Here is a 26,783-nt window from a genome sequence, read left to right as displayed (position 1 = left end):
ATCACCTGCTTTTTAAGAGGAACAAGACACTTTTTCTTCTATACACTTAAAAACCAGAAGACTCACAGAAGCTCACAGCTGGAGATGACCAGCACTGTACATAATACTCATTTCAAAACCTGTTTAGTTCCTCCTTTTACTTTAGGGAGTGTATCTGGTTTTTTCTTCTCTCTCTCTCTCTCACATCTCCTTTCTCAACCTGTTGTGTTTTCTTATTGTTTTTCTTTGTCATCTTCTTATTAGAACTCTTTTTAGGCATTAGAACTCTTTGGGGGCATACTATGAAATCTAAATGAATTTAAAAATATTTATTGGCTTGAACAAAATATGCTCCGTTCTTTTTTTTTTTTTTTAAAGATTTTATTTATCTGAGAGAGAGAGAGAGCACGAGTGGTGGGAAGGGCAGAGGGAAACAGAGAGAGACACTCCCTGCTGAGTGGGGAGCCCTACGCAGGGCTTGATCTCCTAACCCCGAGATCATGACCCGAGCAGACGTCAGACACTTAAGCGACTGAGCCACCAAGTGCCCCAGCATTCTCTGTTCTTAACTTTAAAATCAGGTTAGCAGGACTGTTCATAAATTTGAGTTTGCTTGTTCCATGAAAAAAAAAATGATCCTAGGCATTTAATTACACATTCATTATGCTACATAGTTTCCTTAAAGTTTACCACATCATTCTTGGTCAGTCTTCAGCTCTTCTCTTCCTGTGTTTTATCTTTCATGCTGTTAAAAACAAATATTAATTTCCTTAATACCCGAACTTTTGTATGGATCCTTGATTCAAATAAGAGCAAATATACAGAATGCATCATATTATTTATTTAAACTTTGGGGGTGTGTCAGAATGCTGTTTTCAGTAATAACACACAATGAATTAGTGTCTTGTCTTCACTGCAGTTTGCTCTGGGTGGTTGTTTTCCTAAAAAAGGGGGGGGGGTTGGAGAAGGTCACCAGGAACTCCATGCATCCTTGTGGTGTGTCTGTCAGAATGGGCTCTCGCTACAGTCAGTCCCTCAGGGAGCCGAGAGGGTGGGAGATTCCTCCTGCAGAGCTCCATGCCCTGTGCCTGTCCGACTGCTCTTTACACCACTAACCTCTTCGGGTTTGAGACTTTTCCGAAAAAATGACGTCTTTCGAGCTCTAAAGACCTTATCTGCTAAGCCCACCATAAATCTGATTGTGTAACCTTTGTCTCCCGAAAGAAGATAATTTATTAAATTTTAACAAACTGGATTTCATTGCATTAGCATACACGGAGGGTTGTGGAGAATGTGTCATATCTGTACATCCACATTTTATCTTAGGTCCAGTGTTTCTCTGTTTCATAGCAATTATTATAAACGGTGCTTAGGGTCTGAAATTGGCTCTCTCATGGATGGTAGCCATGCTGACCTTTGATTCTCCCTACAAAGTGGGGCTGGCTGCAAGGTGGAAGTCCAGCTGGGCGTATCACAGAGAAAGGCAGAAGTTCCACTTCCTAGAGCTCCAAGGATCCTGTTGGCTGATGTGGCAGGTGTTGCCTGAGCCTGTGCGTTCACAGTACGCGCACCGGCGGGTTTGGGGGCATTGGCATCTCTTTGGAAGCTTCCAGAAACAAAGATTACGAGAAGCTAGCTAACCCTCAAAGTGTGGCGGGCAGGGGGGTAGCAGTCAACATGTGTTTGCCAGAGACCACAACCCATCGCCTGTTCTCCCCCTAGTTCTCCGGGCTCTACATTCTGTCCTTCTCCGTCATCATGGTGGGCTTCATTCTGTACTGCTCTGCCCCGACGCGCACGGCGGAGCCCGCAGAAAGCAGCGTGCCGCCCGTCTCCGGCATCGGGATCGACAACCTAGGGCTGAAGCTGGAGGAGAACCTGCAGGAGACCCACTCAGCCGCCTTGTAGCTACAGAGGAAGGCGCCTGTGCTTGTGCACCCGAGGCTTCCCCGGAAACCGGGAGGCGCCCCTGGAGGCAGCAGACCCTGCTGACGGCAGAGGGGACTCGGAAAATTATTAGGGGAGCGAGCACTGCAACTTTGGATTGGATCCCAGTGGTTAGATTTTGCAAAGGAATAGAAAATAGTGTATCGAAGCAGAAATACGAAAACAGAGCAGAAGGCAAGGTGGCTGGGATCATGTTTCTGTGGGTTTGAGGACCAATACCTGTTCGGGTCAGGGAGACAAGGTGTGCCCCACACTGGGGTCTCAGAGACACCCGTGGGAAAGCGTGGTGGGGCCGATAGCCAGGCATGATCCAGCCTCAGGGCAGGGCCTGCGAGCAGGCTGTCCAGGCTGGGCTGGGCAGTCAGGAGTGGGGGCAGCCCAGGGTGGTTTGGGAGCTGCTTCCCATGGTTGGAGGCCTCTGGGTTTTGCCTTGCCAAGGTAGTCATTGTCCACAAGCCCTGTGGTCTTCACGCCACAGTGAGGTCTGGTGACTGATTGCATATGGCAGCAGCATGGGTGGGGTAGCCCTTGAGAAATCCTGAGATACCAGTGTGGGTACCATTGAGACAGGAAAGAGGGGTGGTGCAGTAAACCTGGGGACCCTCTCTCTGTTCTTCAAAGAGGATACTACACTACTTCTCACCAAGTATTTGTAATGTGCCATGAAATTTTTATGATACTTCTTCAATACAAAGTGCAACTATGTAGCATCATTATGATATTAACTACCACTCTGCCACTTTACAAAAACTGTAAACGGTATGTAAACTTTTCTTTAATGTAATAAAGAAATCGAGGGGAAGTGTTCATGGTATTAAAAGATTTTGATTTCATGGGAATACATTCGTTGTGTGGTTTCTTGGATTAACCTTTTCCCCTTCTGGATTTTTAAATGACTTAATATATTCAAGATTTCTTCATATCCAACTTTTCAGAACCATGTCTTCTGGAAGGTAAGGCAGACCTACCTGGGCTTATGTTGGGATGGAGGGGAATTCACAGCGAGCCCACAGGTCATTTGCCGGAAGAAACTTTTTAAAATTCTGAATTACCTTAATTTTTTTCTTTTTTCTTTTCTTCTTCTTTTTTTAAGTTTTTTGAGTGAGATAATTTTTTATTCTCTGCAGCCAATTAAAACTGATACTTGATTTTTGCTGTGTACCATTCACAGCTGCCAGTGAGTGGAAAAAGGTTGGGTTACCGTGTTTGGCCTTTGGGGCAAGACTTTCATTTTGATTAACATGTTATTTCTTAAAATATCCTGCTTAAGAGCAAACGTGTATACACAGGGTGAAGTGGAGAGCCTCAGGTGACAGCATCCCACATGTCTGTCAAGTCTCAGCTCAACCGTCATCTCTTTCTCTGAAGCCTTTCTCAGGTTTTCCAGGCCAGGCCCCCTCTCCTCTAGGTTCCCAGGACCCTTGTTCATATCTTCTTTGTTGCACTTATTGGGTGCTTGCTGTTTGTCTGCCGTTCCTCACCACCGGTTGAGCTCTTCAAGGTGAACTGTGGTCTCTATTCATCTTTCTAGACCTTTTGTCATCTCTCTTCTTGGGCATTTATTTATTTTTTAAAAGGTTTTGTTTATTTGAGAGAGAGAGCAAGAGAGCAAGCACGAGCAGTGGGGAGGGGCAGAGGGAAAGGGAGAAGCAGACTCCCCTGTTGAACAGGGAGCTCGATGCGGGGCTCAACCCCAGGACCCCGAGATCATGACCTGAGCCGAAGGCAGACTGAACTACCCAGGCGCTGCCTTGGGCATTTATCAAATGAACTTTGTCTTTGGCCCCAGTTCAGAACATTTAAGGGGAGACTGACCTAAAGCAAGGTGTTTCATGCAGATACATGTGGGCAGTATTATCTTACCCTGCTTGGCTCTTTCCACCCTCCCCCCTAAACCTGGCGTTTTTTCTACTCACCTGCTCCCTCTGGAGAGGGGCAAAGGAGGTCAAACCTGAGCATCCTAAATTAAAACTTAGAACTCAGTGTTCCAGAGAAGCAGTGCTGTGAGTGACATTCAGCAATTAAATAATAGTACCGCAAAACTGCATCCTGGTTTATACAACTTTGTAAAGACGGAGAGTTTCACCAGTCTCTATAATACCACTTCCATGAAAAATGTATTTTCAAACGTCTGGCTCACATACAAGCTTTTGAAACATAACACGTTCTCAAGTTGAGAACCTCCCGTAAATTGCTTTCCAGCCTATTAGAACAATATTGATTTTTCAATATTTTCTTGTAGATATTCATGCCATTAAAAAAAAACTGAATAGTATAATAGGGCTGCTGGATTGTTCCCTCGTGTTGTATAGAGGTAATAAATTGTGCATTTGGACTGCGGTTATGCGGAAGAAGAGAGGGCTTTGCGGGGGTCATTCTCACTGTTTGCACTTTGAAACTAAGTTCTCTTGCAGACCGTGAACATTTCTCACTTTTCTGGGACCCAGGGAATTTGTATGTGTCACCCATGGTGTTTCCAGGAGGTGCCACTTTAACAGGTGTAACAAACAACTTTGACCTAAACCGTCCTCTTTCATTTTACAGCTTCTCCATAATGTCCTTTTAAAAAGATTTTATGCATTCATTTGAGAGAGAGAGAGAGAGCATGAGCGGGGGCGAGGGGCAGAGGGAGGGGGGGGAAGCAGGCTCCCTGCTGAGCAGGGAGCCCCACACGAGGCTCGATCCCAGGACCCCAACATCATGACCTGAGCTGAAGGCAGACGCTTAACCAACTGAGCCACCCAGGCGCCCCTCTAAGAAGGTGTTATGATGACTGCCCTCAGCAGGGATTGTCTTTGATGAACCGCTGAAGGATGGAGCTCTCAGGAAAGTTTGGTCCCCGTGATGAAAACGGAAGCCAGGATTCCTTACCGAGTCGCTAGCAGTCCCTGCGGCTCTTGAAACACAATTCTGCGGGGCTGGGCTTCCCGACTGCTGAGCCAGCACATGCGTCTTGGGAGAGGAGGTGGGAAGATTCTCGTGTAAAACCCAGCTTGTTAGTGCAGTTGTCCTCGCAGCCCTGGAGCCTGCCCTTTGAAACAGCTGTCTGCATCTGTGTCTGAGGTCTTCTGTATGCCTAGCCACGATTCTCTCCTCCATCATTATTATGGTGATGTGCCATTTTCATCCACATTTAATCACTTAGGATCTGGACATATCCTCAGCCCTCAGATGATATCCATAAATCAGGAAAATTCAGCAGATAGCCACTTAGCTGATTAAAAGGCAAGAGATTTATGAGGAAATTAGGTAATGCTGAACATGCAGTTTTCCAGTAGTCTTAGAAAGGGCGTTTTGAGCCGTCCGGCAATCTGGAGAGGTATCAAGGGGAGTAAAGACTCTCCAGAACAGCAAAATTTTACTTGAGGGTTTGTGTCCCAAAATGTCTTCTCCTAATGCTTTTGTCATGCACTTTATTCCTTGGTTTCAATATTGCCTTCTTAGAGCAATTGTTTTTTGTTTTGTTTTTTTAAGATTTTATTTCTTTGAGAGAGGCAGTGGGAAGAAGCAGAGGGAGAGGGACAAGCAGACTCCGCCCTGAGCACGGAGCCCAACACAGGGCTCCATCCCAAGACCCCAAGATCACAACACAAGCTGAAATCAAGAGTCAGACGCTCAACCAACTGAGCCACCCAGGCGCCCCTCGAGTGATCTTAAGGTGCAGATACTTTTGGAGGAGGAGGAAATTTAGGTTGGAAGGGAAAGAGAAGCGATACAAGTGATACCAAGAAAAAATGTAGAAGTCATTTGAACAATTGTTGGCTCCAACTGACCATAACAGGTATTCAGATGGCGCCAAATGATCATCCCACGATCACCTGTTACTAGCCATCGCTTGCCCAGTGGGGAGGCTGATATGATGGCGGGAACTCACAGTGCGAGAAGCTGGAGTTTCCATGCGCAGTTCCACCTTCCTTGACCACAGATGTTACTTTCGTCCTGCTAGGTGACTGTGCTTTTCCACTTTTGCCCGAGTATTTCCCATTTTTTCGTTCCTTCAGGTTTCTTTTCTGACTTTGGTCTTGTGAGCCCATATGAGACCTCATCCATCTTGATCTTTGTGAAAAGGCTGCTAGTTCAGTGCATGTACTACCTTTACATACGGGGACACAGACCCACCACTGTCACCAGTAACACCAACCCCGTCCCCACCCTGCCCTCCAATATCTTATTTCTCCAGAAATTGCTTTGTCGATAAGATTGATTGCAGTTGCTTCGGGGAATCTGCCCCCACCCTTGACACGCACCTAGAGGCGTTCCTGTAGAGCTTCACTTCCCTAGTCCATCTGTTGGTTGAGAGTAAATGGTACCTTTACTTGCCCACAACTGGTATACAACATTTATTTGGTCTCTACTGTCCATTTGGAGGATTAGACGGGAGGGGGAGAGCCAAGGCCTGATTCCTGATCTGCTCGCTAAAGTGTGAGCCATGCCAGAGCCGGGGGTTGTGGCTCAGTTGAGAGGCACATCTGGCTACAGAGAGGAGTGTACTTCCCCGAGGACTCTTGGGTCATGATACACGAACATGGTTCATGCCCCTGTCTCATTGTGGGGAGCAGAGCAGGAAGACTCTAGGTCAGGCCAGGAGACTCTGTCTGGGAGACTTATTTGTAGAGAACAGGGCACTTTCTAAATCCCTGGAGTTTAGTGACTGCATGCTGATCTCCTAAAGAAGGCTGGCTAGGTTATAGGAGGATACTCCCATAGATCCCCAAGATATCAAAGCATGGGACAAGAAGAAACTAAGAAAGGTCAGAGTCCTGGGCCCCTGGTACTATGGATGGCACCACAGGGCTTTCAAAAATTGGTTTGTAGAATCAATATCTAATGTAAGAAAATGGGGATTCTATGAAAATACTGAATTTGAGGTCTACCTTCTTCCTCATATTGCTAATTTACCTAATTACCAACCCATGTGAATATTTTACCCTTCTAATGAAAGTGTAAGATCTATACGGACAGATCTTGCCCTACTTTGTGGCAAACTGAAAACTTGATGGAATGAGAAAGTTCATAAACACACACTTTGAAACATTCAACACAGCACCAAACATACAGCCTTAAAAATAACAGGGATTCAGTAGTACTGCATTTCTGTTTGCTGATCACGTGTTTCTCAGATTCTAGTCAGCCTTTGACTTGTGAAGTATTATTTTTGGTTTTGGAAAGTAAGTAATAATTGTATGATAGAAAAAAACTCAAAGATGCTTTACTGTGCGGGATAATGCCAGATGGTATCCGTGAGCTGCTCATTAGTCTTTCTCCTAGGTAGTCTCGTTCTCGGCATCAGTGCAAATAGGACAGAACAAAGAATTCTAGAAGATATTTGGTGAGGAAATGCTGCACTAGTTGGGCGAAAAAACGCCTAGATCAGTAGGTTGTATTTCCTGTGGTTAGACAAGTGTTACTGAGAAATGACAAGCAAATTAAACAAAGTGAATAAGAGGAAATTATGATCACCCCAGTGTTAACACATGAACACTGGGGAGAATAACTGTATTTGGAAGCCAGAATTTGCACGTCTGAAGAGAGAACTAGCACTTTGATAGACTCTCCAAGTGACTGCTTGGGAAGAAAGACAATGGTTCTATGATTAAAAATCTGGATGATCTTGAGCAATTCTTTGCCCCTTTCTACTCATACCTCTTATTGACCTAGAAGTGGTATGTGTCTGGCAGTGTGGTAGATTGTCTTAAAACCTGCATTATTTATTTAAACTTCACAACATTCTAAGGAGGTAGATACCATTTTTTTTTTTTTTAAGTAGGATGTGGAGCCCAACACAGAACCTGAACTCATGACCCTGAGATTAAGACTGAGCCAAAATCAAGAGTTGGATTCTTAACCGACTGAGCCACACAGGTCCCCCTAAGGACGTAGATTCTATTTATGCCCCAATTAAACAAGTGAGGAAATTGGGGCTTTATCAGTCAGGATAGGCTAGGTTATGCTGCTGTAACAAACAACACCAATTATATTATTGGCTTGAAACAGCAAAGTTTGATTTTTGGCTGTGCTACATGTCCACTGTGGATCTGCTTCAAGTTGTCCTCACTCTGGGGCTCTGGCTAATGGAACAGCCTTAACAGGGAAAGAGGGAATCAGAAAATTCCTCTCTGGCTCTTAAAGGCTGCCTAGAAGTGACAGGTAGCATTTTCTCTTATATTACGTTGGCCAAAGCAAGTCACCTGGCCATGTCCAAATTCAAAGGGATGTAGAAATGCAGTTCTGCTATGTGCTTGGATGGGGAGAAGACTTGGGGGTATTTGTGTGCATCTCTGTCTGTCAGAAGACCTAAAGAAGTTAAGCAACTTTTATGAAATTTAGACTCTCATCTGTCTGACTCCGGAGTCCAGACTCTTCACCCCCATACCATAATGCTATGGTAAAATAGTAATTCCTTCATTATCTATCACTATTGAAATAGTAACATCATAATGTGGGAAGGATATAAAAAAGGGTAATCAAATTGCAAAGTATTGTTTTAATTTTTATAATAAAATAATAGTCATTTAGACACATGGAGTCTTATTAGAACCAGAATTGTGGGCTTTAGCATTGACGCCTTGTTGTGTCGTGATTAGTGGCACTCAAGTGCAATCATTTGATATAGTACTTGATTTGTAGCACTCACACCTGCCAGAGAGTCCTTTTAGTCCCTGGGAAATTGAAAATAAGTTCTGAGCTTCAGGTTTTGGTGGCTTTCCAGACAGAGGCCTGCTACCTGGGGAACTATTAGAAATGCCAGCTAGAGTAAGTAATAATATGTTAAACCCTTAAGAGATGGAGTTGTTTGTCTACTACTTAAAAAAAAAAATCGAACAAAAAACAACCAACAAAAAAACTCCTGGGTGAACTGGAGGTCACAAGGCAACTTTGGGCCTCAGCAGAGATGTCTTCTGGAGGAAACCACCAGCCTTGTGATCACAAAGCCGCTGGCTCGCCCTCCAGGGCTGAGCACTGCGCAGCACCACCCTTCTGGCCATGTTGGGGCCCGCTGTCCTCCGGGGGTCCTGGCTCTGCCTCCCAGGGCTGCAGTCACCCTCCTGGCTACACATCAACTATTTTGAGTTTTGCCATCTCACGACTTGTCAACTTGAGACACCCAGTTGTTTCTCTTGTTGACTGTGAAGGAGAAAGGTCCAAAAGTCAAGAAAGCACAAAATGACTCATCATTATTAATGTCACAGATAGAAACCGCTCCATAAAATGGGGACATAGTTATATCACGTTTATTTTACTAAGGAATTACTCTAGAACTCATGGTCCTTATTAGTAAGAAATTCTCTCTTGAGGGGCTCTCCCGTTTCCCTGAGTTACCTGAAAACCCATAGACCATCAATCTTCCTAAGGGAGGCGGTCTTACTTCTTTGAAAGCCATGAAGGTAACTCACCTTTTTAGAGGAGATTCTCCAAGAGATTCGCATGTGTCCACACCAGATTCTGGGGAAGTAACTATTTTCAATGAATCTAAGCTATCTTATTCCCTTTTGAAGGGAAGCTGCTGGGGCGCCTGGGTGGCTCAGTCGGTTAAGCGACTGCCTTCGGCTCAGGTCATGATCCTGGAGTCCCGGGATCGAGTCCTGCGTCGGGCTCCCAGCTCGGCGGGGGGTCTGCTTCTCCCTCTGACCCTCTTCTCTCTGTGCTCTCTCTCATTCTCTCTCTCAAATAAATAAAATCTTAAAAAAAAAAAAAAGAAGGGAAGCTGCTGTCAATGAGGCTAGAGCAGTTTTCTGGTGCCTTCCTGGCTGGAAAAGAGAAAAAAAAACCCCACAAATTTGTTATCTGGACAAAGTTGTTCCACTATATTAAATTTAGGATGACTCACATTTAAGAATAAACTATCAAGTTTGAAAAATTTAATGATTTTTCTTTAGAAGCATAACATCTACTAGGAATCATCTCTCTGATGGGTATTAATAAGTATTTGTGCGCTATTGCCATAAGCAGTAAAATTTGTTGCCAACAGTATTATTTCAGTTTTTGGCCCAGTGGAATGATTAGTCTGTGATTTTCTCAGAGCAATAACATTTATTTCCAACTGTACATTTTGTTTTATTATCTTCCATCTTCCAGTTTCATATTGAGTTTTATACTCTCGGTCTCTTGGTGTGGTCAGTCAACTCCTGCCTCCCGGTCACTCACCGGCCCTCACTGAGGACTCTGACACTGGCCGCCATCTTCCCGCCCAACTGCCTCCATCACTCGGATGGTCTGTGCCCATGTGGATGCATTGCGCACACCTGGACCTCACAATGTATTTATTGCCTTAATTTCTCTCTGTTACTCTCATGATAAATCTACATGTTGTTATCAGAAGTGCTCGATATATTCCCATAATCTATATTCTGAGCACAATTTACATCCCTAAAGCAAGCATACTGGTTTTTCAAGCCTTTTTGAACTCTTAACTCTTGGGTTACCGTCTGGAATACTCTTCTCCCTGTTCTGCATAGCATTTGTGAATGGTTCCTTGGATTTCTTCCCTTGCACTCTTCATTTCTCTGCACCCACATCCTGCCCAGCAAAACCCCAATGCTAGATCAGTGGTGTGAGACAAGATCTTTCATGACATCCTAGCCTGAGAGATACAGATTTGTCTCAACCTGATGCCCTAGCCCATACATTGCTCAAGTCTCTGCTTGGTGTAACTTAGGAAATGCGTGTTGGAGAACCCCCAGGGCTGAAGTCTGGCTTATCTTCTATCCGGTCGAGGGAGTTACACTCTACTGGATAAAGTGTCGGCAGTTTTGTAGTAGAAGCCTCCCTGTATCACGACAACTTTATCCTGTGTTCTTTGATTTCTGTTAGTATTTCTGATGGTTCATTCCTTACTTTTTGATCTGAACAGATCCATTACCAACTTTTTCAGGGCGAGGAGAATGGATAGATTTTGTAGTTTATTGCCACAGCAGCATTCCATTTGGAAGTCCTGGCTTGCTCCTCTGTAGGTCCCCAGATCCTGATAGGGAGCAGAGTCCCCAGGCACCTCTGGAAACCGTGCAAGGGTCATTATTACACCTGCTGTTTGACTAAGGCACACCACCTGCTGCTGATCCTGCACTTCTAATTGTCCTGATGATAGCAGATCCTTCCTGATGTGGGACTTCACACATTCCAACAGTTACCTTTTCTTTTGTCAAGTTGCTCACCATTGATAATTTCCAACTCCATGAACTCCAAAATCACATGATTTTTGGCAGTTGGCCCTCTGTTATCTGTTTTTGTTTTGTTATATTGTTTTTGTTTTGGAAAACCCAAAGCTTTCCAAGTCCATTTTCAACAAGCTGCAGACTGACAGGCAAATGGAAGATATCGCCAGATGCAGGAAGTCGCTCCATGTTACTATGCCTCCTACAAACAAGACAGATGATTCACCTATCAAATGTATAAAATTTACAGAATAAATTTGCATAATCAGCAAATGGATGCTTCCATTCAGAATGTCCTGTTGTACAGCTGTTAGTTCCCTACCTTCTGACAAGCCAAGGACTGGCTCAAGAAGTTGGTACAACTCTTCGAGTGGTATGTATCCCGGGACTGCCCCCCTTACTCACATACCACCTACTGTGCTACCATGGCGGCCACTACCTAGGGCCCTTTGAGATAATGAAAGTTGTCAGTCCAGTGTCCTTCTAGCCACAAGAATGGTTATTGCAACTTTAATTATAATAGTAAAAATTTGGAAACAATCGGTCCATCGACAGAAAGGATTAATAAATTTGGTGCATTTGCAAATGCAATGCTACTCAGCAATCAAAAGGCATGCGCTTAGGATACATGTAACAACATGAATAAATCTCAAAAACATTATAATGAGTAAAAGAAGCCAGGAACAGAAGAGTCCATATTGCATGATTCCATTTATAGAAAGTTCAAAGACAGGTAAAACTAATTTATAGAGAATAGGGAAGTAATTTATGGGGAATAGAAATCAGAATGGTAATTGCTTCTGAGCAGTACAAGGGTCATTAGAAAAGCGCATGAAGGAACTTTCTAGAGTGGTGGAAACATTGTGTATCATGCTCTGAAGTACTGGTTAATTTACAGTTACTTGGTGTCGAATAGTCTCATGTATGCCCCTTGACTCCTTTTACTCAAACCTACTCCCTCTGGCTCTGTTCTTTGTTCTGTATGACCCACCAGGTTCTCCCTTCCACCTTCCGGCTGTGACCTGTCTTGGTACCCCTCAGGATGGGAAACCAGAGTGGCTTGTGTAGGAGGTTCTGCACATATGGGGTCCGTATGGGCCAGAAGCGTGGCTGTGGGATGTGACCTTTCAACCTTAGGATTCTTTCTTCCAAGGGATTAGGAGCCTGCCACCAGGCACACAAGGAAATTTGGGTCTGCTCTCCGTGAGAAGAGACCTTGGAGCTCCAAATAGCCACTTCCTCAAGGACTCATCATTGCTTTAATAAAAACAAATTACTATAGGTACAAGTTTTTTAAATTATAATTTCAAATAGGTAAAAACTCTAAAGATTGGTGTACTCTCTTGGGCAGAATAATGCCCCCCCCGCCCCGCCACCGAAGGAGTCCAAGTCCTAATCTTTGGAGGCCGTGAATATGTTACCTTACATAGTAAAGGGGACTTTACAGATGGGGTCAAGTTAACAATCTTGACATGGGGAGAATATTCTGGATTACCGGGTGGGTCCAGTGTAATCACAAGGGCCCTTGTAAGTGAACGGGAGGAGGGACGGTCAGGGAAGCAGTGGCACTGGAACCAGATGGAAGGAGAGCCACGTGGAAGATGGGCAGCCTCTAGAAACTGCACAAAGCAAGAAAACAGATCTTCCCCGGGAGCCTCCATAAAGGAACACAACCCTGCCCACACCTTAATATTGGCCCAGTAAGAACCATTTCAGGCTTAGGATCTCCGGAACCGCAAGATAATATTGTTTGTGTTGTGTTTAAGTCACTAAGTTTGTGGCAGTTTTTTTTTTTATTTTTTTATTGTTATGTTAATCACCATACATTACATCATTAGTTTTTGATGTAGTGTTCCATGAGTCATTGTTTGTGCATAACACCTAGTGCTCCATGCAGAACGTGCCCTCTTTAATACCCATCACCAGGCTAACCCATCCCCCCACGCCCTCCCCTCTAGAACCCTCAGTTTGTTTTTCAGAGTCCATCGTCTCTCATGGTTCGTCTCCCCCTCCGACTTACTCCCCTTCATTCTTCCTCTCCTGCTATCTTCTTCTTTTTCTTTTTTCTTAAAATATGTTGCGTTATTTGTTTCAGAAGTACAGATCTGTGATTCAACAGTCTTACACAATTCACAGCGCTCACCGTAGCAGATACCCTCCCCAATGTCTGTCACCCAGCCACCCCATCCCTCCCACCCCCCACCACTCCAGCAACCCTCAGTTTGTTCCTGAGATTAAGAATTCCTCATATCAGTGAGGTCATATGATACATGTCTTTCTCTGATTGACTTATTTCACCCAGCATAACACCCTCCAGTTCCATCCACGTCGTTGCAAATGGCAAGATCTCATTCCTTTTGATGGCTGCATAATATTCCATTGTGTATATATACCACCTCTTCTTTATCCATTCATCTGTCGATGGACATCTTGGCTCTTTCCACAGTTTGGCTATGGTGGACATTGCTGCTATAAACATTGGGGTGCACATACCCCTTCGGGTCCCTACATTTGTATCTTTGTGGTAAATACCCAGTAGTGCAATTGCTGGATCGTAGGGTAGCTCTAATTTCAACTGTTTGAGGAACTCCATACTGTTTTCCAGAGGGGTTGCACCAGCTTGCATTCCCACCAACAGTGTAGGAGGGGTCCCCTTTCTCCACATCCCCGTTGTGGCAGTTTTTTGCACAGCAACTAGAACACGGATATGCTAGCCATCCGTGGTTAACATTTGCCTGTATCCCGGCGTCAAGTGGAATGGGGGACCGGAGGCATCCTGGACTCTAATCTCATCAACTAGCGGAGTGACTGTGGACAGTAATTGTGCTCAAGTCATTGGGCCCCAGGTCCTCTTCTGTTAAATGAGGGATGATGGCAGCCTCAGCTTTCGATTATTTTTCTCAAACATTTGTGGTCATTACCCTGAGCTCAGGGAAGCGCCCGAAAGAAGGCAGGATCTGGGCTATGGAGTTAGCCAAAACCTGTGTTCAAATCCCAGCTCTTTTATTTACTAGCCTCAGTCTTGGGCAAGTTATTTAATCTCTCAGCCTTTTCTTCATCTGCAAAATGAGAAAGATGATCGTGCCTGCCGCCTCATGGTGCTGTTTGGAGGGTTTAACCAATTAATACATATTACACTCTTAGAGCGGGACTTGGCATTTAACACATGCTCAATATCACTCATTACTGGGGTTACTATCTCTGTGACCTCAGGTAAAGTTATCCTGTAAAGATGAACCTTTGCTTGTTTGTAATGTGGTGGTGCTCTAAGAAAGATCTACTTCATAGATTCCTATGAGGATTGAAGAATGGTGGCTGGCCCTTAGTGGGTGTTCAAAAAAGGGAGTAGAAACTCCCTTTTCTACCCGTGTTTGTGGATAACATGGGGGGATTTTCTTAGAAACGTGGAGGGGAATTGTGTGGTGGCTGAGTGTTTGGGCTTTGGAGAAAGACCTAAAGATTTGAATGTCCTATAACTTTGTGACTTGGGGTAAATTACTTAACCTCTCTGAGCCTCAGAATTCCCACCTCAGGAGTGGCACCTACAGGACTGCTTGAACATTTCCAATGGGAAGAGCTTGGCACAGTGCCTGGCACGCAGTTCATGCTCGTTAAAAGGTGGCTAGTGGTTTGGTAGAAGGACATTACCTGACTTTCCTGGTTACCTACAATCAGAAGAACACACTGTACAGAGTATATGCTCAATAAGTTTCTCCTGAATATATCTAATTTGAGAAAATAATATTTTGGGGGGATTCTCATTTTGGGGGCTCATTTGGTCTTTTCAAAAATTGTTTCCCCCTATTTACATGAACGGTAGATTATTGTTATGAAAAACTGAAGAAATACAGGTAAGAATAAGATGGTAACAAACGTTCCCCCAAATCCTACCAACCAGAGATAATCACCATCAATAATTTGGAGAATGTCTTTCCAGATTTTTATGCATGTGCTCACATGAATCAAGTTTGCGCGCGCGCACACACACACACACACAGAATCTACGTGCATTGAACTGTAATAGTACATATCGCTTTGTGATTTTCTTTTTTCTTTTTTTCCCCATTCAACAAGTTGTCACAGATATCTTTCCAAGGTAGAGAATATTGACCTTCCTGTCTTAAGAGTTGAATTCTTGAGCCCGTCACCTGAGGCTTGATAAATCACAGAAGTGGTCACTAGGTGGCAATGTTGAAACAATGAAAAATTTGGAAAATAAATACCAGAGTTACACAAGAACAGGAGGCCCCTGAGACTTCTTTCCCCCGAATCTTGTTATTAACATTCTGATAATTAATAACTAGTAAGAACATTTATCTGATTAAGACTGTATTACTTTGGAGGCTCGATATTCCCCCAGCTTGGGCTGCAAGGAGCAGCTCCTAAGACTCCAAGATTTTGTAAGGCTCCGTTCAGATCTGTGAAAGTGAGAATGTGCCCTCTGTGGAAGGAAGAAAGGACTTGCTGTCTTTTTCATGCTCTCTTCCCAGCCCCCATACCAGACAGCAGATGGACTGACATTCTTGCTGCCTCCCCACCCTGAAAAGCCAGCCTAATTCTTGTCTATATCCGTGGCAGTCAGGTGAGAACCAGCTCCCTGCCTGGCCCGGGGCACTCCGGGTGCTGCTTCCCTCTGAGAGTCCAAGTCCCAGAGACCTGGAACCCCGCACTCCCCATCAAGTGCATCCACAAGAGAGAGCGGGTCAGCCGAGACCTTCAGAACCCTAGTCTTCTTCGAGTCACCTTGTTTTTTGTAGATACTTTCCACTTCTGATTCCAACACACACACACACACACACACACACACACTTTGATATCTGTGCACTGTGTTCTATTGGGAAAAGTGCAAGATGCAAGTCAGGAGTTTCAGCTCAGCTACCAACCAACCTTATGACCTTGGTTAAATCCCTTACCCTTTTTCTCATTCTTAGTTTTGTTAAATAGGAATGTTACTGGGGCGCCTGGGTGGCTCATTCAGTTATGCGTCTGACTCTTGATTTGGGCTTAGGTCATGATCTCAGGATCATGGGATCAAGCCACGCCGCAGGCGCCATGCCCAGCTGCCCAGCTTAAGGTTTCCCTCTCTCTCTCTCTCTCTCTCTCTCAAAAAAAAAAAAAAAAGTATCAGAAAACCACAAGTCCAAGATGGAGTCACTTAGGCCAGGCCAAGTCACCAAGATGGGGCTTAATACTTAACCTGATCGCAATTCCAACCTCCCCCAGAAATGTAGTGGGTTTTTTTTGTTTTTGTTTTTGTTTTAAGATTTTTAAGTAATCTCTACCCCCAACGTGGGGCTCACACCCCCAGCCCTTAGATTAAGAGTTGCACAAGCTTCAGTGACGGAGCCAGCCAGGTGCCCCAGAAATGTAGTCTTAACTGGTCAGTCAGGAATTTTCTGGTCAGCACCAATGATGTGATCTGTCACATGGTCCCTCTCCATCCCCCCAAGGGAAGATGAGGTCGGCCACCTGATAAGACCCCTGCCCTCCCCTCTAAGGGAAGGTGACCTTGTCTGGAAAAATCCTTTCTTTTGCTAATAACGTCCTTGCCCCACGCTCCGTCCTTTGAAAACCTTAAATTTTGTACAATTGGGAGTTCCCCCCTCCTTGTTAGATGGGGAACTCTCTAGCTAACAACTAACTTAACTATCACAAACAGCTTAGTAATACCAATTAGATCTCCAAATTTCGTTTATTAACCTGAATAATAACAATAGCTGGCCCCATTCTGGGGCATTAAATATGTAGACAATATACAGGCTTAGGACCCTGCCAGCCACACGCATGAATTAGAAAAAATATTCTGAATTTGATCATTTCTATTTTTAAGAACACCTGTCATGGGAAAAAAATCAATACTTTATTAATTTCTTTACATTTGTTTTATGATTTAGTTCATTTTTATCTTGTACCACACTGACTTTTCAAGCCACTCCATGGTAAAGACTCTCACAAGCTTAGTCCCATCAAAATACTCGGTGATTCAGGACATGAAGGTATTTTCAGCGTCAGAGCTCAGTCCTGTCACATTCACTGACAGTAACCCCATGTGTCTATTATAGAACTGAGTCACTGACTTAAATTTCGTCTTACGGGAAGTGGCGCGAGGGGAAGCGAAGTGGTTTTGTTCACACAGACTCCATGAAAAGCTACCAGTCACACTTGCTCTGGAAGCCAACCCTGCTGGGTTCAGCCGGAGAAAATATCTGTCTTTTAAAGATTTTATTTATTTATTTGACAGAGAGAGAAAGAGAGAAAGATGAGGTGAGCGTGACATCATTCCTGCCTTCGGGGGGTCTAATCTGGCGGAGACAGACGTGCGCACAGCTGTCTTCTCTACTGCAGTCCGGTAAACCCGGGGACTTTGTGTGCCCCGTTCATCCACCCTTTATCCTCTGCCTGGAACACAGGAGGAGCTCATCCTTGTGCCTGGATGAGTGACTATATAATCCACACAAGGTACAACGTGACAGGAGCTTCCGAGGAGATAAAGAGTGATGCTGGAGCACATTGAAAGGGAGCAAAGGAGGCTGAGGGAAGGAGGTGTTTGAGCAGAGCCTTGAGGGATGGAAGCATTCTGAAGGCGGCAGCGAGTGGGAGAGCGACTGATCTCTTGCTCCAGGAGGGAACCCGAGGAGCATGGGCAGGGAAGTAGGGAGAGACGGGCACGCTAAAGACAAAACACAACCCAACACTCTTGCTTTAAGCGCTTTGTGAGCAGTAACTCATTGCATCTCCCAACTCTCCGAGGAGCTCTGTGCTGGGAAGAGCTCATCTCACAGACGAGGAAGCTGAGGCACAGAAAGGTTGAATCCCGGCCAAGGTCACACAACCACCTGGTGATGGAGCCAGCATCCAAACCCAGGCGAGTCGGCCTCTGGAGACGGTGTCCTTACCCGCTTGCCGTGAATTGCAAAAGCAGGCATGGTGCTTTTCTCTCTGTAGGCAAGGCCTGCGAATGTCACTCTGTCCTTCCTTCCATCCACAAGTGCAGTGGACTTTCTCTAACCCCTTGAGTCTGGACAGAACCTGTGACGTGCTTTGGTCAGCCAATGCGGCGGAAGCAACACCGCAGGTTCCAGGCCCAGACCACACACGCCTCGCGGAAACCAGCCTGGGTGCACCTGCTGGTCAGGGACACAGACATGGCCCCATGATGCCTTTGTTCCAGTGGACAACAGCCTGTTCCCAGAACCTCCCAGCTGATCCCAGACCAAATTTCCGATCCACGAAATCGGGGCCGAAATAAACTGGTTGTTTTAAGCCCCTGAATTGGGGAAAGCTTATTAAGCCACAAAGACTAATTTGTCGGGACGACACTATGCTGCTTCTGACTCTGACATTTCATAAATGATTTGCATGTAGTCTCACAGTTACTACATGAGATGGGATTTAAAAAAAAAGCGGAGATTGTAGAAAGCTAAGTTGCTCAAGATCAAGTTGCTAATTGATGGAAAAAAACACGATTAAAATGTATATTTTAGTATATCCATATGCTGAGCCACCCAGGAGCCCCTGGAGCTCCTATGCAGCATAATGAATGTGTAATTAAGTGCCTAGGGTCTTTTTTTTTTTTTCTTGGAACAAGCAAACTCAAATTTTGAGTGGTCCTTCTAATGTGATTTTAGTGTTAAGAACAGAGCATGATGGGGGCGCCTGGGTGACTCAGTCGTTAAGCATCTGCCTTCGGCTCAGGTCATGATCCCAGGGTCCTGGAATCGAGCCCCACATCGGGCTCCCTGCTCGGCGGGAAGCCTGCTTCTCCCTCTCCCACTCCCCCTGCTGTGTTCCCTCTCTCTCTGTCAAATAAATAAATAAAATCTTAAAAAAAAAAAAAAAGAACAGAACATGATGGAGCACATGGGTGGCTTGGTCGGTTAAGCGTCTGACTTCTGCTCTCGTCGTGATCTCAGGGTCCTGGGGTTGAGTCCCCAGTTGCCTGGGCTCCTCGCTCAGCGGGGAGTCTTGCTTCAGATTCCTTCTCCCTCTCCCTCTGCCCCTCCTGCCGCTTGTGCTCTCTATTAAACAAACAAACAAACAAATAAATAAAATCTTTAAAAAAAAGATGACTTTGCCCTAATGCTGCTAAGGAACCGAGGTTACTTCTGGTTCTAGATGAGCTGGTGAACCAGCAGGGCTGCCGGCTCTTGTAATGGAACCAGACACGGAGACAAAATATATGAGAACTCCACCAGTCAGCCTTGGGGATGTGCAAAGTGATTACGATCTGGTGTGGAAAGGAAGCTCGGCAAGGGGTGAGGAAGCCCAGGCTCCGGTTGGATGGAGGAGGGAAACTTGGTGATGCTCTTGTCTGCTGCCCACGTGGATCATTGAGGGCTCTCTTGCAGCCCAGAACAGAAATATGGCAGCTCCAATGCAGGGGCCGGGGGGGGGGGGGCAGGGAGGAGAACCAGTAGGATATAACCGCAGGACAACTGATGAGGGTGGGGCGCAATAACAAGGATGTGCTCCGATCACTGCGCCTCCCCCCTCCTCCTAAAGAAAAAAGGCAGTGTTTGTCTCTCCTACTATACTCACACTTCTCTTTTGAGACCATCTCCCTAGAGCCAGCATCAGATCCCTCAGGTTCCAGGGCTCCATCCCACAGACTGCCCCACTCGCTTTCAGACACCAACCCTAAGCCCTAGGTGGTCACCATACTTCTGACTGTTCAGCTGGAAATCAGCGGTTCCTAGGACAACTTCCTTGGGTTTCATAATTTGCTATAAGGGCTCAGAGAAGTCCAGAAAGCCATGTACTTACTCGATTACTGGTTTATCATAAAAGGCAATAACTCAGGGCCAGCCAAGATGGAAGACGCACATAAGGCAAAGTAGGTGGGAAGGGGCGAGGAGCTTCCTGCCCTCTCAGGGTAGACCGCCCTCCCGGCATCTGAAAGCTCTCTGAACCCTTTCAGTTCCCTCTTTTTTTTTCTTTTTAATGGAAGCTTCATTATGTAGGCACAAGTGATTGAATTATTGGCCAATGGTGATTGAAGTCCATCTCCAGCCCCTCTCCCCTCCCTCGAGGCCAGGGGGTGGGACTGAAACTTCCAGCTCTCTCGTCACGAGGTTTAACATAGTAAAGGAAGTCCTAGCTAGTGCTGAAACAAACAAAAAAGGCAGAAGAGGTATAAGGACTGAAGAGCACTGTAGAGGTGAAGAGCAGGCCACCCCAAGACCGGTTCCTTTGACATGAAGGTTATTTTGAGTTAAACAGCAATCAAAACCCAGCAGATTCAGGAAGCGCTCTTCCTGAAAGCCTACCCCACAACTGTCTAAAGAATTTAGACGGAGGACCTGCTCCAGGAAGAGAGCTATTACTGTATCACATTATTATCATGAACTAGATATGGTGGACAGGGAGGAACCTCGCAAGGCCTGTTTGATCCAAAGTTCTCTGGGTCCCATTGTTTCCAAATGTCCCAGAAAACATTTGTTTACCAAACATTTACTCTTTTTCATATTCCTGTGAATTGCCATCCTTCCCCTTGAAGTCCCAGACCCCTACCCCCTTCCTTGGTTCAGAATGACACGCAATCCTCATTTTGCTGGACTGACTTTGGAATTTCCATGTCTGTGTGTAGATTCTTTGTAGGTACAAAATTAAATTTGGTTTTCTCCTGTTAATCTGTCTCATGTCATTCTGGTTCTTAGTCCAAGGACCTTGAAGGGGACAAGACATTCTTGCTCCTCAACGGAAGAGCTAAAACTAATCTATTCAATGGGCAAGTATATTAGAACTAATATGAATATTTGATGAAATTTTTGGTACAAGGTCAAATGAAAAAAAAACTCAACACTCTTCCTTTAGGCCAGTAATAACAAACTTGAACATGATAGAGAAAGAAAAATTGACAATAGCAATAAAACTTGCACAAGAACATAGATAATTAAAATATAGAGGCTACAGACTGAAACAGAAGTTTTGAACTAGTCATGCAGGAATAGATAATTCTTAAAAATGGTATTGAAGTGGGGGCGCCTGGGTGGCTCAGTCTGAGACTTTGGCTCAGGTCATAATCCAGGAGTCCCAGGATCGAGCCCTGGGTCAGGCTCCCTGCTCAGCGGGGAGTCTCCTTCTCCCTCTCCCCCTCCCCCCACCCATGCTTTCTCTGTCTCTCTCTCAAATAAATAAACAAAATCTCTTTTAAAAAATGGTGTTGAAGTGATAGAAGTAAGAAAAAGATTGAAGTTATTTTAAAAAGTATAAGTTTCATGAGAATATATGCCTAATTGAGAACATTATATAAAATGCATGATGGTTAGTTGCTCTGAGGGTCAGGAATGTAGGAAAAGAATAAAGAGATTAAGTAAAATATAAAAAGAAATAAAAGAATCAAGAGATAAGAAGAGTGGTATTTTGCATGGACTGATGATGACAGTGTGTTAAGAACTCGGAATCTGCGTGGGCGCCTGGGGGGCTCAGATGGTTGAGCGTCTGCCTTCGGCTCAGGTCATGATCGCAGGGTCCTGGGATCGAGTCCCGCGTCGGGCTCCCTGCTCCTTGGGAGCCTGCTTCTCCCTCTGCTTCTCTCTCTCTCCCTCTGTCTCTCATGAATAAATAAATAAAATCTTAAAAAAAAAAAGAATTAGGAATCTGCGTAACTTTGCATCTGAGGTAAAACAAAACAAACAAAATCAAACCTCATAAATAGACATCCCTGCAAACCCACAGGGATGAGGCTCATGTTACGCCGGGCAAGCGAAGGTTACAGAAATGGATCATTAGAAATCGCATGGCATGTTGAGAAGCTGTATGACAGATTTTCCAAGCATGTAAGTATTTTGTTGAAATAAATTCAACAACTTGTTAAATCAAGGTCTCTGTGTCTTAACTAAAACGGCAGGTGTGGTGTGGTGCCATTTTGCATCCTTCTGAGACCTGATTATAAAAAACACTCACTGGATTTTCTCCCATGAAACCTACTTAGCAAAGTGTATGGGTTTCCACTATTAGGTGGTGATTGTTGCTCCACAGAATTTAAAGCGGGAAGCAACTGTCAGTGACCTTGAGTCACAAAGATACATGGTTAGGCTATTTCTGCCTCATGGAAGATTCTGCACAAATACTGATGGGATTCACATCAGGGCCCCTCTGGGTGATGGTGTTTAGAAAGTGCACAGTCTTAAAGAGGGTTGAGTTTCAATTGGCTTAATCTACTTGGCTAAAAGAATGAGCTCTAGGCAGTGTGGTCCAAACATAAGTATCCAAGGGAACTGTGCTGCTTTGACTCATAAAATATTTTTAGAAGGAGCCTATTAAATGGTCGTCCCGTCCTGTTCTCCGTGTGATGCTTAACACTGCTTAGCAAAATTCCATTAATTAGTCATTTCATTACGATTGAACATCCTTGTCTGGAAAGCTCAGTAAGCCAGCAATAGGGATTGCATGACCCTTTTCATACCGTAATATATTTATTAACAAAAACGTATTGAATACCAGCTCTGTGCCAAGCACCAGGCATACAAGGTTGAACAAGACAAACTTCCTACTCCGTGGGTCTTGCCATCTGGTTAGAGAGAGGAATCAGCACACAGATAAAGGAGAATATGTCACCAAATAATCAGTGTGCCGTGATGTAATAAAGATGTAATGATGTGAAATGGCTCTGGAGTGGGATGGAAGGACCTCTCTGAAGAGATAACATTTAAACTGAGATCTGAATAGCAAGACACAGTCATTTAAAGGAAATTTCAGGGGAAAAGTGCTCCAGACTGATGCAGTGACTGGTGTAGAGACTCGTTGGCCAGAACAATAATATCCAGTGTTTTAGAAGAAGAGGGAGATCTTGACTTGAGGGGCAGATGTTTCCTACTCATTTTTTTTTTTCTATTTTAGGAATCCTATTGTTGACTCATATTATTTATTTATTTATTCATATTTTTTACCTTTTAGACAATTGGATGTCCTTTCTTATTCCTAGATGCTTTCAGGTGTTCCTGGTACAAACTGGAAGGCAATTCCTTGTTGGTTTTATATATGGCAAACACTTTTTAGCCTGTCACCTTACCACTAGGTATGGTGTGCTTTGTTGAACAGAAATCCTTAATTCTGATGTAGTCAAATCTCATCAACTTTTCTCCTTCTGGTTTGCTTTCTGGGTCCTGTTTAAGAAATCCTTCCCTAAGTGGATAAGATCTTTTCTGACATTTTTTTTTCTTATTTGTCTTGTGGATTTACCTTTCATGTGTAGTTAATTTAACACATCTGGTGTTTACCTTGATTAACGATGTGAAGTGTGGATCCACGCCAATTTTTTTTCCATGTCATGAGCCACTCTTTCAACATCATCTTTGCCTCATTTTTAGTGAGGTCATTTCTACTATAAACCAAGATCTGGATACTAGGGATGCTCATTGTTGTTGGCATGTTTCAGAAATCATGAGTTCATGCTTATACACTAATGCCAATTCAAGACTGCAAGAATCTTACTTTCTTCTGCCCATTGCATAGTTGTACCTCCTTTTTTCCATACTGAAAATGCTGGCTTCCTCAAACATAATCACATTTACTCAATCCTACCAAGAGATGTAGGATAGATTCAGAATAGTTGCATCCATACTGCTATGGAAAACAAACCTACCAAAAGACGAGTTCAGGACTTGTTTGTCCTGGTCCCTCTCTCTCTTTCATTCATTTGAAATACAGTTGAGTTCATTTGTTTCTGTTTATGCTCAGCTTTAGGCATACCCCCTTCTTGTTGATTTAATTTCATTGTTTGAATATGTAGCATATTAACATGCTTCCCCAAAGTCAAAAGTATACTCAGAGGAGTATTGCTCCCTTCCTACCCATTCCTCTTGGTTTTCTCATTTCTCCCCACTCTCTGTATGGAATCAGTTTGATTGTTCTTTTGGCTATCCTTGTGTTTCTTTTTGCAAAAATAAATAGGTACATGTATGCTTCTTGTTTCCCTCTTTTTTTTTAAAAAAAAGATTTTGTTTATTTATTTGAGAGAGAGCAGTGGGAGGAGCAGAGAGAGAGGGTCAAGCAGATTGTGCTGAGCTCGGAGACTGATGTAAGACCCGATCTCATGACCTGAGCTGAAACCCAGAGTCAGATGCTCAACCAGCTGAGCCACCCAGGCACTGCTCTTGTCTCCCTCTTTAAACACAAGGGGTAGCATACTATGCATAATCTTTAGTACTTATTTCACTTAAGAATGTATCCTAGAAATCCGTCCTTCTCAACCCTGCCATTTATTTAATGCCATAACTATCATATGTATTACCTTTACTATGCTTCTCTACTATTTAAAAACATTTCTTTTGGTCATTGGAAAGTTTGTATTATTTGTTGTAACAGTTATCTTTGTTTTTTAAATTGAGAAGTAATTGACATGTAACATTGTATTAGTTTCAGGTGTACAACATAATGATTCAATATCTCTATATGTTGTGAAATGATCACTGACAATAAGTCTTTTTAACATGTATCTCCACACGCAGTTACAATTTTTTTCCTTGGGATGAGAACTTATCTACAGTCACCGTGCTGCACGTTACAGCCCCACGGCTTATTTATTTTATAATTGGGAGTTTATCACTTTTGATCCCCTTCATCCATTTGCCCACTCCCTACCCTCTGTCTCTGGCAACCACCAGCCTGTCCTCTGGATCTATGAGTTCAATTTATTTGTTTGTGTGTTTGTTTTAGGTTCCACATATGAGTGAGCTCACATGGTATTTGCCTTTCTATGTCTGGCTTATTTCACTTAGCATAATGCTCTCAATGTCCATTCATGTTGTTGCAGCTAGCAAGATTTCCTTCTTTTTAATGGCTGAATAACATTCTGTTGAATATACGTACATATACACCACATTTTCTGTATCTGTTCATCTTCTGATGGATGCTTTGCTGCCTTCCATGTCTTGGCTACTGTAAATAATGCTGCAATGAATGCGGGTGCATATAACAGTTATCTTTGTTCTAAAATCTTTTCTAGTACCCCTAGTTCCTGTTTTATACCCTTTTAGTTTAAAATTGCATCCTTTTTTTTTCAGAGTCAATCATCTTTTTTCTACTTTCTCCTTTATCTCTTCTTCTCATGTTATGTTAGTGGCCTTGTTTTTATTTTGTTCACATACCATTCTTCCACCTATTTCCCAAGCCTTGTTTTATTCTTAGTTCTGCAGTGAAATACATCAAATGCTCATCATCAGACCTCTTGTTGAAGTTTTCTTAGTTCTCTTTTGGTTAAATGAAACTTATCCCCACTAGGTTTTTCCAGAAGTGTTTATGTGCACCTGGAGGACAGCTTGATTGGGTATAAGTGGGTATAAAATCCTTGGTTCTGCCAGTCTTCCTATCAAACCTGCTACCTGGTTCCTTTCATCTCCCACAAGACCGGAGACTTGCTGGGATCCTCCTGATGGCAAATATTCTGTCGCATCATCAAACCTGTGTCAGATCACAAGTTCTACTTCTGGCTTCAATATATGGTCACCATACCTTTAAACTTAGTGTTTTTGTTTTTGTTTTTGTTTTTTTTTGAAGATTTTTATTTATTTATTGAGAGAGACAGAGAGAGAAAATGGTAGAGAGAGAGCATGAGAGGGAGGAAGGTCCGAGGGAGAAGCAAGACTCCCCGCTGAGCAGGGAGCCGGATGCGGGACTCGATCCCGGGACTCCAGGATCATGACCTGAGCCGAAGGCAGTCGCTTAACCAACTGAGCCACCCAGGCACCCTAAGCTTAGTGTTTTATACATGAATTGTAATAATGGAGTTTCATGTCAAGGCATTTGGCTGGGGTGGGGGGCTGGGGGGTGGAGAGAAACAATCCAGAACGTCCAGACCCCATCACCATTTAAACCTGGTGTGGAAGCTTCATTTAGATAGGGTTCCCAGAATATAAATAGATAAGACACTAGCTGGGGAATGCCTCTGGGGTGAGGCTACTTAGAAAAGAAGAAGGTTTCATAATTTAAAAAATGTTCCAGAGCTTCCTTCCCTTCTAACAGCTGACAGTATATTCCTAGCCCCTTTCCAGCACTTACTCCAACAAAAGGTCACTCATCTACAATCTCTTTAAAGCCTTTGAGATTTTGTAGGAGGTTAGAGTGTCAGGGCTGGAAGCAATCTTAGAAGTGGCCTAATCTACCTTTTCTTTCTTTAGCAGACGAGCCGCCTGACGATGTTAAGGCTGGGGTGGGACGAGAATATTTGAAAACTGCATGTGAAATGTCAGACTGACTTAAAATGTTTTGAAAAATAATGTTGGTGCAGAAACAAACAAAGAATTATAAAATATTTTTAAGTTTTAGATTTAGATTAAAAAAATTATTTTTAAGGATAAAAAAGCCCATAAGCATAGCATCATGTACAGAGAAGTTAAATCACTAAGTCGTACGTGAGACTAATGTAACATTGTATGCCAACTACACTCAAATAAAAAAAGAAAAAAAGTCCAACAAAGTTGAAGTCCACATGTTCTCTTCTTAATCATATTCCTGTCCTTTCCCAGAGGAAACCATTATTACAAATTTGGTGTGTGTTCAGTGCATGCATTTACACTTTTGCTCATGTATGTATTATATAATTGTAATATATATTGCTCATATGTAATTATACAATTATTTTAATTTATAGAAATGGTAACATAGTATATAGCATTCTGAAATCTGCTTTCTGAAAATTCTGATGTGTGTGTGTGTGTGAATTTCTTGGATTATCTCTATCTATCTATCTATCTATCTAGACAT

The 26,783-nt window shown here is 43.7% G+C and overlaps 1 protein-coding gene across 2 annotated transcripts in view; it reads left to right on the top strand.

Annotated features, from left to right (window-relative positions):
* SLC35F2 (solute carrier family 35 member F2) overlaps positions 1-2,765 on the top strand; it is a 46,616-nt gene extending 43,851 nt beyond the window's left edge. Inside the window, exon 8 of one of the 2 annotated variants that reach the window (XM_027579332.1) lies at positions 1,702-2,765. In XM_027579332.1, the coding sequence (XP_027435133.1) occupies positions 1,702-1,887 (186 nt within the window). In that variant the 3' untranslated portion in view covers positions 1,888-2,765. The remainder of the gene's footprint in view (positions 1-1,701) is intronic. The other variant, XM_027579333.2, reaches the window with a different exon arrangement.
* The last annotated feature ends 24,018 nt before the right edge of the window (positions 2,766-26,783 follow it).

Source organism: Zalophus californianus, chromosome 11 (assembly GCF_009762305.2).
Source record: "Zalophus californianus isolate mZalCal1 chromosome 11, mZalCal1.pri.v2, whole genome shotgun sequence".
Lineage (NCBI taxonomy): Eukaryota > Metazoa > Chordata > Mammalia > Carnivora > Otariidae > Zalophus > Zalophus californianus.
Note: the sequence above shows the minus strand (reverse complement) of the source record. Positions and strands in the feature narration are given on the sequence as shown.